Source organism: Rattus norvegicus, chromosome X (assembly GCF_021556685.1).
Source record: "Rattus norvegicus strain SHRSP/BbbUtx chromosome X, alternate assembly SHRSP_T2T, whole genome shotgun sequence".
Classification (NCBI taxonomy): Eukaryota; Metazoa; Chordata; class Mammalia; order Rodentia; family Muridae; genus Rattus; species Rattus norvegicus.
In genome coordinates this window covers 19,868,189-19,882,458 of record NC_141554.1, presented here as the reverse complement: position 1 = coordinate 19,882,458, position 14,270 = coordinate 19,868,189, and the positions used below count along the sequence as shown (strand labels likewise).

Here is a 14,270-nt window from a genome sequence, read left to right as displayed (position 1 = left end):
TTGCTATCCTGGATTTTTGTTATTCCAAATGATTTTGAGAATTGCTCTTTCTAACTCTACGAAGAATTGAGTTGGAATTTTGATGGGGATTGCATTGAATCTGTAGATTGCTTTTTGAAAAATGGCCATTTTTACTATACTAATCCTGCCAATCCATGAGCATGGGAAATCTTTCCATCTTCTGAGATCTTCTTCGATTTCTTTCTTCAGAGACTTAAAGTTCTTATACAAATCTTTCATTTGCTTGGTTAGAATCACATCAGGCAATTTTATGTTATTTGTAACTATTGTGAAGGGTGTCATTTCCCTAATTTCTTTCTCAGCCTGTTTATCCTTCGACTAGAGGAAGCCTACTGATTTGTTTGAGTTAATTTTCTACCCAACCACTTTGCTGAAGTTGTTTATCAGCTGTAGTAGTTCTCTGGTGAAACTTTTGAGGTCACTTAAATATACTATCATATCATCTGCAAATACTGATAGTTTGACTTCTTCCCGTCCAATTGGTATCTCCTTTTACAAAGCCCAAGTCCAAGTGGATCAAGGACCTCCACATAAAACCAGATACACGGAAACTAATAGAAGAGAAAGTGGGGAAGAGCCTTGAACACATGGGCACAGGGGAAAATTTCCTGAACACAACACCTATGGCTTATGCTATAAGATCAAGAATTGACAAATGGGACCTCATAAAATTGCAAAGCTTCTGTAAGGCAAAGGACTGTCATTAGGACAAAATGGCAACTAACAGATTGGGAAAAGATCTTGTATTCTTTATATGTAATCACTGTATATTAGAGCTTCAGTGTCCTAGGTATCAAACAGATGGAAATATAAGCTACACCATGCATTTGCTCTCTGAACTCTACATCTGGATTGACTTTTCTCCATTCTCCCGTGTTTTGTTTTTCATTATAAACTAAAGAGATAGAAGTTTAATTAGACACACTCTATCTGATAGACAGACAAATAGGTACATATATAGAGATAGATAGATAGATAGATAGATAGATAGATAGATAGATAGATAGATAGGTAGGTAGATAGACTGACAGAAATGTTCCTTGTTGTCATTTCAGGAAACACCCAACAAGTTTATTTTGTTAAATAAAATTCACTTCACTTCACTTCTGAAAATATTTACAAAGGTGTTGTAGTGTATTTTTGCAAGACACCAAAATTCCTTCTTTCCTCCCCACTGGATTATTTCCAGTTGGTACCTAGGGAGAGCCACAGTCATGCTAGTCCTGCTGCCACTGGGAGCCTTGCAGTGTAGGGATGTGCAGTCTTCTTCTTTTATGCTATTTTTATTGTTTTATTTTTCCTTTCATAAATAAATCATGACCGAACCAGACAAATATTATTTCTAGGGCAAATTTGCTATCTTGTGAAGAAAATAAATGTTCACTTTCATCTCATGCAAATATAAGAAACGGGGTTATTCAACAATATGCCAGTAAATCTACTAGTATATCTTACTTAGTTAAATCCTCTTTATGCTTATCATAAGAAATTGCAACATGAGAAAATCTGTTTTACCACACAAAATTACAAGACAGTAAACAAATCTCAACAAAATTTTCTCCATTCAAAGTGATGCTTTCCAATTGCTTGTTTCGGAGAAGAGGAAAGTGTTTGTAGCCTTGTCTTATGAGACACATTTAATCCTCTGTTTTGAAAATGCTTTCTATTTCTTTTGGTGGTGCTAGGGGTCAAACTCAGGCATCCCATATACTAAATGTCTGCTTTGCCAATTAGCCACAGCCTCAGCACTCATTTTTATTAATAGGATTTACCACACTTCTTCAGTCTACTGTAGGAAAGAAAACCCCAGCAATATCAATGAGCATTGAAAAGCTGTTGTTTCAGTTCTCAGTAACTTTCTGTCCTTTGATGACCTTTGGTTTGTACCCATACCTCTGAGATTCTTCTAGGTGTTACAGGCGTCTTCACAGGAACAGTATATGACCTTTGCAGTTAGGTTTAAGCTCGATTTCATTTTCACTTAGCTCAGAATTGTGTTTATAGGCTACAATATCGTATTCTCCTATGTTACACTTGCGTCATCAAGTAAAGTAGTAGCACATCTTTCAACTCAAACATGTATGATCTCACTGTTACAAAAATATCCAGTCTGCTAAAACGTCTTAAAATAGAAAACATATTATTCACCGTATTTACCATAGCTACTGTCCACCAGACCACCAGAACCTATTCATCATACTTGACTGTAACTCAGTTCCTGAGATGGCCATGTCTCCTTCTACCCCATTCTCCTTATCCTCTAGTAACCATCATTTTAGACTCAATACTATGAGTTGAACTCATGCAGGTTCATCATCTGAGGGAGATTATGCTGTATCTGTGTCTGGATTATTTCACCTATATTATTCAGGGTCCTATAAGATCATATAATCTGACCCATGGCAAGATTTCACCCTTTTAAGCTGAATAGCATTCATTGTTTCTGTGCAGTGAGGTTGATTCTACATCCTAGCTATGATGCTGAAATAACTTGGGAGTGAAGATAGCTTTCTGACAAGAAAGAATATTTGCTTTCTGTTTCTTTTATTCCATTCTCTTTTAGATGCATCGATTTACTTGATTTGCATAATTTGAATAGATTTTCTGTGGACATTTGTGTATATAGAGAATAATATATAATATAATATATAGAGAATATATATAATATATAGAGAATAAATATAGTAACTGGCTTGGGGAAAGATGGATGGTGCTCTCCCTAAGTGAGGAGGAATGTGGAAACAATGCGTGGAATTGGGCATACTTAAGCATGATTCAGGACAAGAACAGACAGCATGGTTAGCTTCATTTGGGGGCTATTGCAGTGAAAGCTCAATATTATGTTTAGCTACCAGTGTCCTCTCTCATGACCTGGGGACACAGAGTGAACAGGAGACTATTTTTTCTAATTCTTTTGTACCTTCTTTAGCTTCAAAGAGAGAGAGAAACTACACAGACTGATAGTTTCGATTTCCTGACAAAGACTGAAACAGAGAACTGTATGCAAAATGCTTATTAGGGGTGTGTTCTCAGGGGCTGTGCTCATAAGGAAAGAAAACCAGAGTGTGGTAGCACATTCCCACGATCTCCGTAATCAGGAAACTGAGGTAGGAGAGCAAGAGTTCCGGGCCAGCTTAGGCTACAGCACATGTTTCTAGCTACCCCGGGTTACATACAGAAAACATGTCTCGAAACAAATAAAAAAATGAAAAAGACAGAATGAGGAAGAGAGAAGGGCTGGCCTGGCCCACAATGTGGTTGCAGCTGCAATGCCACCTGATCCTAAAAGGCACTGTTGGAGTTGTCTCAGGTTGAAGGACTTGAACTTGGTGTCCATTCCTCAGTCCATGGTTAGCCATCAGCTACACTTGAGGACAAATCCCAATGACAGATAGGTCTGCTGATAGACCGTCTGTGTTGGTTCCCCCCAAAAAAAAACACATGTAGAGCATCTTAATTATCTTATCCATATGGACCATGAAAATGCAAATGTGCATATGCAATTTCCAGGGCTGTGTTTTATTCTACAGGTGGTCACGCACCCTTTCAAAACCATCGAGCTTCAGATGAAGAAGAAGGGATTCAAGATGGAGGTGGGACAGTACATTTTTGTCAAGTGTCCCCAGGTATCCAAGCTAGAGTGGCACCCATTCACACTGACCTCTGCTCCTGAGGAAGACTTTTTTAGCATCCATATCCGTATTGTGGGAGACTGGACTGAGGGGCTATTCAATGCTTGTGGCTGTGATAAGCAGGAGTTCCAAGATGCCTGGAAACTACCTAAGTGAGTATGGGACACATATTGCAAGTGTGTATGTGTTCAGGAGAAATGGCTAAATAGTTGTGATTCCCTCATATCTTACCACATAATCTTCTGAGTGACAAAGTACAGTGGTTCAAAAAACTGTATGGTGTTTCTCTGTGTTCACAATTGCATGGGGTATGTGTGTGTGTGTGTGTGTGTGTGTGTGTGTGTGTGTGTGTGTGTGTGTGTGTTTAGATATTTTGGGTGAATTATTAAAGCATTGAGATCCAATATTAGTAATACCCTCAACTTTCTTTAAATATGTATAGTTCAAGGGCAAATTATATTGAGTTTTTCAGGGAAACAAAAATTGTGTCAGGGATATTCTTACATTTTAAATGATAGCATTTGTTTGAACATACTATTTGATTCATATCCTTCTCGCCAGTTGCCTAACACAAACAAATGGTGCCCTTTTGAAAATCATGTCAGGGACTCAGTAGAAACCAAGTGTGTAATGCAATTAGGAATCTCAAATGTAGATTTTCCTGTCAGGCGTGGGGCCCACGTCTATAATCCCAGGACTTGGGAAGTGGAAGCAGGAGAATGGGGAGCTTAAAGTTCTCACTCACTAGATAGAAACATTGAAGCTAGCCTGGGATACAAGAAATCTTGGTTCAAACAAACAAGGAAGGAAGGAAGGAAACAAGCAAACACAGGGCTATGCCTCGATGAGTAAGAGCTTGCTCTGAAGACCAGACATCCTTAAGTCTGACCCCTGCCCCCCAGATCCCATGGTTGAAGGAGAGAAACTCCTGAAAGTTGTCCTCTTTGGCATGTGTATACACAACAACAGCAGCAGCAGCAACAACAACAACAACAACAACAACAACAGCACAAAACAAAAAAAAATGAAGTATAGATTTTCATAACAGAGACAGACAGACAGAGAGACAGAGAGACAGAGAGACAGACAGAGATGGCTCAGATACTAGCTGTTCTTCCAGAAGACCTGAGTTCAAGTATGAGCGCTCACAACTATGGTAACTCCCATTCCAGGGGACCCATCATCATTTTATAGCCTCTATGAGCACCAGGCATGTATATGGTACACAGATATTCATGCAGACAAAATACCACATATGCAAGTGACAAAATAAAACTAATCTAAAGAGGCATATTTGTTGAGTGTAGCGGGAAAGAAAAGTAAGAAAATGAAAAAAAATCCATGGCAATCTAGCAAATATTTTCAGTTAGCTAATCATTCATATTCTTACTTTCAACCCCAGTGGTGGCATTAAATGACTTCCATGAAAGTCAATTTATAGGGGTTTCCAATACATACATTACGTCAGTTAGAGTCCACATAGTGCACATTTCCAACAGTGGGTATTCTGCTTTGCAGATCAATACCCCCATAACCATCCCCTCTTTATTCTCCATTCAGGATAGCAGTTGATGGGCCCTTTGGTACAGCCAGTGAAGATGTGTTCAGCTATGAGGTGGTGATGTTAGTGGGAGCTGGGATTGGAGTCACGCCCTTTGCCTCCATTCTCAAGTCTGTCTGGTACAAATATTGTGACAATGCCACCAGTCTGAGACTCAAAAAGGTAAGTTCCTCTTACTTGCTGGAGGGGCTGGATTAACCATCACTTTCTGAAAGGCTTTCAGGAATGGGGAAAATGAAGAAAAGGTTTGAGTGACTCCAAAGGGGTAGACTTACCTCAAGGGAGAAGAAGGTAAGCTTGTATATAAACAGACCTGTTAGTAAAGTAAAAGTAATATGCTGTATTTGTCTAGCAGCATTATAAATTCATAAAATTTGAGAAAAAGAGGAATAATAGTTACACTTTGAGTATGCACATACATGATCACATATATATGTGTACACACACACACACACACACACACACACACACACACACACACACACACCAAGCAGTACTGAGGGTGGCAGCCAAGGCTTCAAATGTGCTACTCAAATGTTTTACCCCTGAATTACATCTCCTTTTCCTTGGATATTCTTTTCTACTTTTACCTCTGTAAATTAACATATTTTTAGAAATTTATAAATATTAAACATATACAATTTAAGACCCCGTTTTCCATAATTTTTATAGACAGGAACGCACGGTTGGAGATGGCGCCCAGGGCCTTACACCTGCTAGTCAATTGCTGAACCACTAAGATACAACTTGACGCTCATTTCCCTTTTTGTATTAGGACAGGGACTCACTAGGCTCCCTAGCCTGGCCTGCAGTTTCCTGTGCAGCCCAGGCAAGCCTTTAACTTATGATCCTCCCTCCTCAGTCTTCAGAAGAGTTGTGATTACAGACCTGAAGTGTTGCAATTATAGACTGCAGCAGCAGGCCAAGCTGAAAGCATTCTTTTCCCTGTTATCCTGTATTATACAATGATACTGACTCTATTTTCAGCTCTTCAATATACTGCTTTTTAGCAGAATAGGGCAGGGGACATGGAAATGAGTTATGGAGGTCTCCTGGGGATAAACTTCCAGGGAACGGTTACATCTTACTTGAAGAAAGACGCCTTATTAACCTCACATTATTCTACTAATTGTTAAGATTGGTTCTGAGAGGGTCATTGACCCCAGCTTCACATTTCATTCTTTTCTAGTGAAGAAGGTATTAGTAAGACTTCCTTTTCCCCCTAGGAACTTAGTATGATCTGTCAGTCCCAGGCAGGGAGAACATCCTGTGGCAGCCGTTGTGTTGATTTCTTTGGCCTTTCTCAGAGCAGATATATAGGAAGTCAGGGATTCTGGGAGCAGAACAGCAGCCAGCAGAGGGAAATTAGCAAGCCACAAGGTAGGGGCTAGCCACATATTTGTGAGCCTAAATCATCAATTTATTGATTTAGCTTTAAATATTAATTTTTATCTATGTCCGTGTGTTTGTGTGTGCATACACACACCACATATAGAGATGCAGTTAGAGGCTAAAAGAGTGCATCGCATGGCCTTGAGCAGGAGTAACAGGCAGTTGTGAGCCACTTGACACAGATGCTGGCAACAGAACTCTGATGCCCTCGAAGAGCAAAAAAGCAGTCTTACCCAGTGAACCACCTCTCTAGCAGCTACTGAAAAATCTGATCTGCGTGCTTGAATGTCAGAGAAGATTTGTATAAATCAGCCTATGAAGGATATATAGTTTGGTAACTCATACTCACAATATCAGCACTTGAGTAGCAGGAACGGGAGGATCCCAAGTTTAAACTACTATTGATTTAGTCCATATTAAAGACCCTGTCTTGAAATAATGACAAACATCTCTAGATTTCTAAAAACCTGTTTCTAGACGTTTCTGGCATAATGAAAAAGTTGAGATCATTCGAAACCCATTCATCAAAGCTGATCTAATCTGATTTGTGGCCTGTCCTTCTCCAGATCTACTTCTACTGGCTGTGCAGGGACACGCATGCTTTTGAGTGGTTCGCAGACCTGCTGCAGCTCCTGGAGACCCAGATGCAAGAAAGAAACAATGCCAACTTCCTCAGCTACAACATCTACCTTACTGGCTGGGATGAATCTCAGGTGAGAACAAGAATCCAGTTCTCAGGTATTTCTTAGTATAACCAGAACATGCTGGCTTCCTTTTACTTTTTGGGAAATTTCCATACAGTACTCCCCCCACCAGGACAGCTAATAGACTCAAGTGAGCCAGCCTGCTCACGGCCACTCAATATCATCATAAGATATTTAGATCATTGAGACTAGATTCCAAATTAAAAGGCCTGCGTTGATATTATAATGATATTATATGTATGCTGTATGATGTATTCAACATGTTTATGTCTAGTCAGCTCTCCATACATGAGGTTCTGCATCTATATACGCTATCAACCTAATCAAAATATATGGGGAAAAGTTAGCCATACTAAACATATATTCTTTTTCTTGTAATTGCTCCCTAAATGATACAGTATAACAACTAGTTACGTAAGGCTTCCATTGCCTGAGGTGTCATAACTAATCTAGATATGATTCAGAGTATGTAAGAGACTTCAGCAGTTATGGATTTGGGTGTCAAAGGATTGGGGTCCTACAATCCTTTGCATACTGAGTCTTTTTCAAGGTATTGTTTTTAGTGTTTATGCAGATTTTCTTTTTTTTATTACATCTCCTCCCCAAGACCTTATGCAGATTTTCTAGTCTTTGTTCTCAGCAAACCCTATGATAAACTACTATTATTCTCTAAATTTGATTTGCATAAAGGCATTCAACAAGTAAACAGCAGAGCCCAAATGCACTTAGCAGTTCTCAGCAGTTTGTGCCTATTAGTAACAAATAAATTGACATATATGATGAAGAAAGTTGGATATATAGTATATATGCATATATGTATATGAATATGTGTTACAAGAATATTTGGAGTCTACTAAAATAAGTCACTTGTCTTCAACAGAATGCAATATAGTCTCCCACCAGGATCATTTAGCAATATAAGCATCTTATAATTGACAACGTTAAGCAATGCTGTATGAAGCTTCATTAGGGCTTATATGGTTAGTTATAAATGTCAGTCTGGGAAGAGAGTCTCAATTGATTAAATATTTATATCGAAGTGACTTACAGGCATATCTATCTGGGATTGTCTTAGTTGCTAAGTGATGTGGGGAGATGCAGCCCATTGTAGGTGCTGCCAGTCCTTGGGGAGGGGACCCTGAACTACATAGGACAGAAGAAAGCTTAGATAGAAGCAGAGAGCAACCCACATGGGTGCATTTCTTTCTTCCTTCTCTTGACTGTGAATGTGACTGGCTGTTTCCAGTACCTGCTGCCTTGACTTCTCCACAATAATGGACTGTAACCTGCAAGTGTGAGCCAAATACCCCTTTCTTTCCTAAGTCGATTTTATCGTAATTCTTTGTGACAGTGACAAGAAAGGAAACTAGGGCAGGTTCCCTGAAGTATGAATTTGCCCTTCTTAGAGAGTGATAGGATCCTTGGGGGCATAAGCAGAACTTCACACTTTTGCATCAACCAGGGAGGAAATAGTTAACTTCTGTATTATTTTGTTTAGCTTGGAGTCAGTCAACACTTGCTCTGTGTGACCCCGAGCTCAGGGTATGTCTGAGACAGGGAGGAATAATGACTAATTGTATGTATGACCATCTTTACCTTTTAGCTTTGTGAGCTTAGATAGAGTTCATTGAGTGATTGTCAGCCGTTTCCCTTTGGCTCCATAGGTGTTCAAAGCCCTGTCCATGGGTTCATCTTGAGCCCTACCAGGAGTCACAAGCAGCTGCATGTCTAGATGTTTTACTGAGAGGCTGGAGCTGACTTCTTTTTGATCCAGCAAAGGAAGGCCAACTCTTTAGATGAGTTACAAACAGTTGGCAGATTTCCCCTCACAGCCTTGAAATCCATCTCCTCCTAAATGTTTTTTTTAAAGATTTATTCATTGATTATATATAAGTACACTGTAGCTGTCTTCAGATACACCAGAAGAGGGCATCAGATCTCTTTACAGATGGTTATGAGCCACCATGTGGTTGCTGGGAATTGAACTCAGGGCCTCTGGAAGAGTAGTCGGGTGCTTTTAACTGCTGAGCCATCTCTCCAGCCCCCTCCTAAATGTTCTAATCCACTGCCTACACCAACTGGCCCAGCAGTGAAGGTCCTATAGGCACCTGCCTCTAGAGGCCGAGCTTTTGGTGTATACAAAGGACACATCTCATTCCAGGGACAGATCTTCTTCACATTTTGTAATCTATTCTTTGTTTGTGTTATATTCCCTTTACCATTGAGATTAGGCTGGCCTTATTTGGATTGTAAAAGAGGAATTTTCTCTTTAATGCAGGGCAAGTCTTGCTTCAAATGGTCTCTTCCTTGACACCTGAACTTTTCCAAAGCTTTTTTATAAAAGCACCTTCTGTAAAGGCACCTATCGACTATGCCATATGTCTCATAAGGAACTGACTTATTGATCCCTACATATCGAGTATAAAATCGTGATAGCAGATGGGTACAGAGGACCCTTTCATCCCCATCACCCTCTACCATCATTCTGTGTGTATGTCACTGTGTGTGTATGTTAAGGAGTAAGAGCTATGTCTCTTTTGCCTGATGGTATATCCTTTGCTACAGGCCAATCACTTTGCTGTGCACCACGATGAGGAGAAAGATGTGATTACAGGCCTAAAACAGAAGACTCTGTATGGACGGCCCAACTGGGATAACGAGTTCAAGACCATTGCAAGTCAACACCCCAAGTAAGGAGTCCTCCACTCAAGTGTTCTTGAAGCTTGTGGTCTGCTTAAAGCAGCAGTTCCTGAGCACTGACTGTACTTTGTCATCTAAACGTTACCATTACCACTTCCATAATGCTGTGACTGGGTTGAATTCTTATCCAACAGATGTCTGATAGCTCTGACTTTTAGAAATAATCTTTAAATCATAGCAAAATCACATGGAGAGTAATTCTCTCAATGTACCACAGCATTTCTCTTCTTCGCTTGCTCAAATTTCACTATTGTATATATTGATTTTAAGTAGTGAGTTCAGTGTAAGCTTACTATTAAGACTATCATACCTTCACTTTCAGATCAAGTGAGTCTAAAAATCACAAGCATGACAGGTGACCTGGAGTCTTTCTATTGTCATTACAGTTTTAGCTATCATGAAACCCAGGAAATCCCCCTGTCACATAGAACACACAGGAAACTCAATTTCTAACTTTAAATGTATCTTTTCAAATAGATGTAGCAAACAGGTTGACTTGCTGTTGCAACACGATATGATCTAGAAATGTGTCAGGCTGCATGTACAGCTGTTCTTAGACGTATGTGGCCCATTGGCCCCAGGCTTGAAACACTTGCTTTACTTGAACCATTGCTTTAATGAGCTTTAATGTGCGTTAATGTGCACATAAAGTTCCTTGCTATGTTATTACATATAGACTCTGATTTAGTTGGTTTGAAGTGGGGTCCAGAAACCTGCATCATTAAAAACATAATGCTTTTGAAGATGGCATGGGACCACAAGGATTTCAACTGTAAGACTTTGGAGGATGAAGCCACTGTCAGAGTTGAGGCACCCGATGAGGGTTTGTTACTGATCTCAGAATACTGGAAAGATTTGGGGGGCTCAAGTCCAACAGGGCTCAGTACACCTAAGCTGAGGATGTCAACGCCATTAGAGTTTGACAGCTGTCTCTATACTCAGTTGAGCCTGCTCTTTGGGAATAAATTGAACATTTTTTGTCACTTGTAGAAAAAGATAGGAATTCAGTAGCCTCTACTTTATAGGAAATTTAACAACTCTTTTTGATGCTCAACTTATGCCAAAGCCTGAAATTTTCTTTTCTTTCTCCAAAGCACCAGAATAGGAGTTTTTCTGTGTGGCCCCGAAGCCTTGGCTAAAACTCTCAGTAAACAGAGCATCTCCAACTCTGAGTCCGGCCCACGTGGAGTCCACTTCATCTTCAACAAGGAAAACTTCTAACTCAGCTCTTTCCCAAGGAAACCAGCGTATGCAGCCAAATGCCCTGATATTGCCGGTTGATTGTGGGAGAGGAGGAGGAAAGGAAACTGTACTCGCACAGGCCCCCTAAAAAGAATTCCAAAGATTGTTCGCTAGTCATAGGTCATCTTTACACGGAGCGTCATGGTTTCAGAGCGCCTTTTACAAACATTGTTATGTTGCATTGTTTCATATTTCCCTCTGCCATGCGAGAAGAGGGTAAGGCAAAAGCATTTTCCGGGACTTGTTCTAAGATAAATAATAGGAACACAAATGAGTTCAACACCTTCTTCCTTTCAATTCAGAAGCTGAAACCAGATCTAAGCCATCTGACTCTGGGTATGGCCATTTTTTTCACATTTAATACCAAGTTATCTCAAGAGTCAGTTCTTATACTCTCCCCGAGCAAATCAAAGAGTAGCTTATCTTTCTTCATTTTTTTTGTTTCATCTTTAACCTTAGCATCATGCTAAAGGAGACTTTTTTTTAATAGGAGATAGTGACACTGACAGTGACTTAATACTTACTAATGACAGTATTGATACAAGTATTTTCCAGTTTACCAGCACAACAGCGTAACTGGGTCAGAGACTATTCCTACTAAGGAATATTAGACTGATTGGAGGCAGGAGGGTTGAATTTAGAGACCTATCCTCCTATGATGATGCTGGCTAACACTTCTCGTCTACTCTGTAAGCTGGAAAAGAAAAACATTCATTTACTAACTGGTCTGCTCCAGCCAACCCTTGTGAATTTTGAACTGAATTCTAGCAAATGTATACCTGATAATACGTAACCTGCTTAGAATGCATTTCTCCTTTGGCTTAAATTCCTACACAAATAGATCTTATGTGTATAGACAATGATGTTTTTTATTACAGCATTTTCATCACCACTGGAATCAGTATCACAATCATCCTGAAATATAAGTCCTAGAAACTGTAATCCCCAAATAACTGGGTACATAGTAAAATCACACCCAATATTTTATGGGTATTCAGAAGTGAAGGACAGAGTCTAGATCACTGCTAGAGTAGTCAGATGTGAAAAGCATCCCTCAGGGGCTGGGGATTTAGCTCAGTGGTAGAGCGCTTACCTAGGAAGCGCAAGGCCCTGGGTTCGGTCCCCAGCTCCGAAAAAAAGATCCAAAAAAAAAAAAAAAGAAAAGCATCCCTCCTCCCATTTCTGGGGACTAAAAGCATTTCTGTTACCCCACCACTAGGGATACAAATGACTCTTCAGCTTTAGTAATGAGGAAGGAAGAGTAGAGAGAGGGCAGAGGCCTTGTTGGAGAGAAAGCATGGAGATAACAGGAGACAAAGGAAAGCACAACACTCAAAAGGAAAAAGGCGGGGGAAAGGATCTCACAGTGTTGGCATTCACCCTCTATTTTTCTTTGGTATGTACCACATGTAACTGAAGGATGCATGCACTCATCTTGTTTTGACTTCATGTAGTATTGCATAGTTTCAATGCTGGTCACAAATTTTGCTATTGTAGGGGCATTTTTGAAGGGACTAGATGAAGTGTGAGCCCAGATTCTCCTTATATTCCTGCTATACCCTTGTTCTCTTACCATCCTTAGAGCACTGAAGGCTGGTTCTGGCAAATAAGGCCTTCCTAGAAATGCATATGCACCACAAGGATTGTTGCCCTTGGAGAAAGGTCCAGCCCCTTTGTGTTGTGCCCCAGGCATTAGTTCATTCATTCTTTCAGTCACAAGGAATCTGAAAATACCTTTCTAACAAAGATGGTAATGAGTCTGTTTGTTGTTCCAAGAATGTTTCTCCAGTTTTCTGGGGTTTTTTTTCTTCCTTTTTTCTTTATTATTCTCACACACAATAGATCCAGACTGCAGCCTCCCTCCTCCCTCTCTCTAAGCCCTACCTCTGCACCTCCTCTTCCCCAGGTCCATTGTTCCTCTGTTTCCCTTAAAAAAAAAAAAAGAGCAGGCCTCCCAGGGATATCAGCTGAACACAGCATAACAAGATGCAATAAGAACAGGCACAAACCCTCTTATCAAGTCTGGATGAGGCAACCCAGTAGGAGGAAAAGGATCCCATAAGCAGGCAATAGTTGATATCAACATAGTTCCCAAAATAGAGATCTACACTGAGTTATTCTGGTTATGAGATGGAAAATGAGTGCAGTGCGCATGTGCTTCTTGTTTGAGAACTTCCTTCTTTTTCCTCCCAAGTTCCTGGCTCCCAGCCACCAGCTGCCAGCACAACTCTCTCCACAGTTAGTTCTTAGAATTTAGTAACAGATACTGAGATCTGTCTTTAGTAACAAATATAAAATGAGAATATAAGTCTAGAAACGATTTTCCTGGGTTTTTCCGCTTTTGCAGTATCATGTTTATGGAATTTGAATTCTTGCAGCCATTGTATATGAATAGTCTGGGGTAGAAGATGATCTGGAGACAATTTTTAGAAATAACTATTAAAGCTTGCTTTGATGCTGAAATCGGTGAGCTTTCCCTGTGTCTTTGTTATTGAACTTGTCATTAAAGGGTGAATCCAACTAGCAAAGATCCTGTCTTTTACCAAGAAGGTTGTTCTAAATGAGTCCATCAGTTACAATTCTCCCTGTGTAGGTAATGCATGGAGCCATGAGCATCTGTTTTGGGCTGGGTCGGTTGTTGCTATCATGGGTGCAAAGCACATCACCAGAGACAAATGGTAATAACAGAAATAGCAAGCATTTAGTGAGTGCCCACTATTATGGCAAACATTTTACATACACCTCAGCTACAGCACAATGCCATTTTAACCCTAAGCTTGTTGATAAGAAAACTGCCCAAGGGAATATGGTTGATAAGCAAAGGCCCCACAGTTGGTCAACATGAAATCGACATTTACCAGCAATTGGGCCTATGTTCTTTCCACTAGCAGATTAGATAAGGTTTATGGAATCAAAATAGGCATTGAAAATGGGTAATGGTGGCAATAGAGATCAAATACGTCACTTTTAAATTTAAATAAAGTAGGATGCTGGAAGGAGGAAAAGAAAAGAGTGATG

At 40.0% G+C, this 14,270-nt stretch overlaps 1 protein-coding gene across 1 annotated transcript in view; it reads left to right on the top strand.

Annotated features, from left to right (window-relative positions):
• The window catches only part of Cybb (cytochrome b-245 beta chain), a 34,568-nt gene extending 20,853 nt beyond the window's left edge, over positions 1-13,715 (top strand). The window contains 5 exon segments of the mRNA NM_023965.2: positions 3,552-3,805; positions 5,214-5,376; positions 7,173-7,319; positions 9,876-10,000; positions 11,105-13,715. Coding sequence (NP_076455.2) covers positions 3,552-3,805; positions 5,214-5,376; positions 7,173-7,319; positions 9,876-10,000; positions 11,105-11,231 — 816 coding nt within the window. The 3' untranslated portion in view covers positions 11,232-13,715.
• The last annotated feature ends 555 nt before the right edge of the window (positions 13,716-14,270 follow it).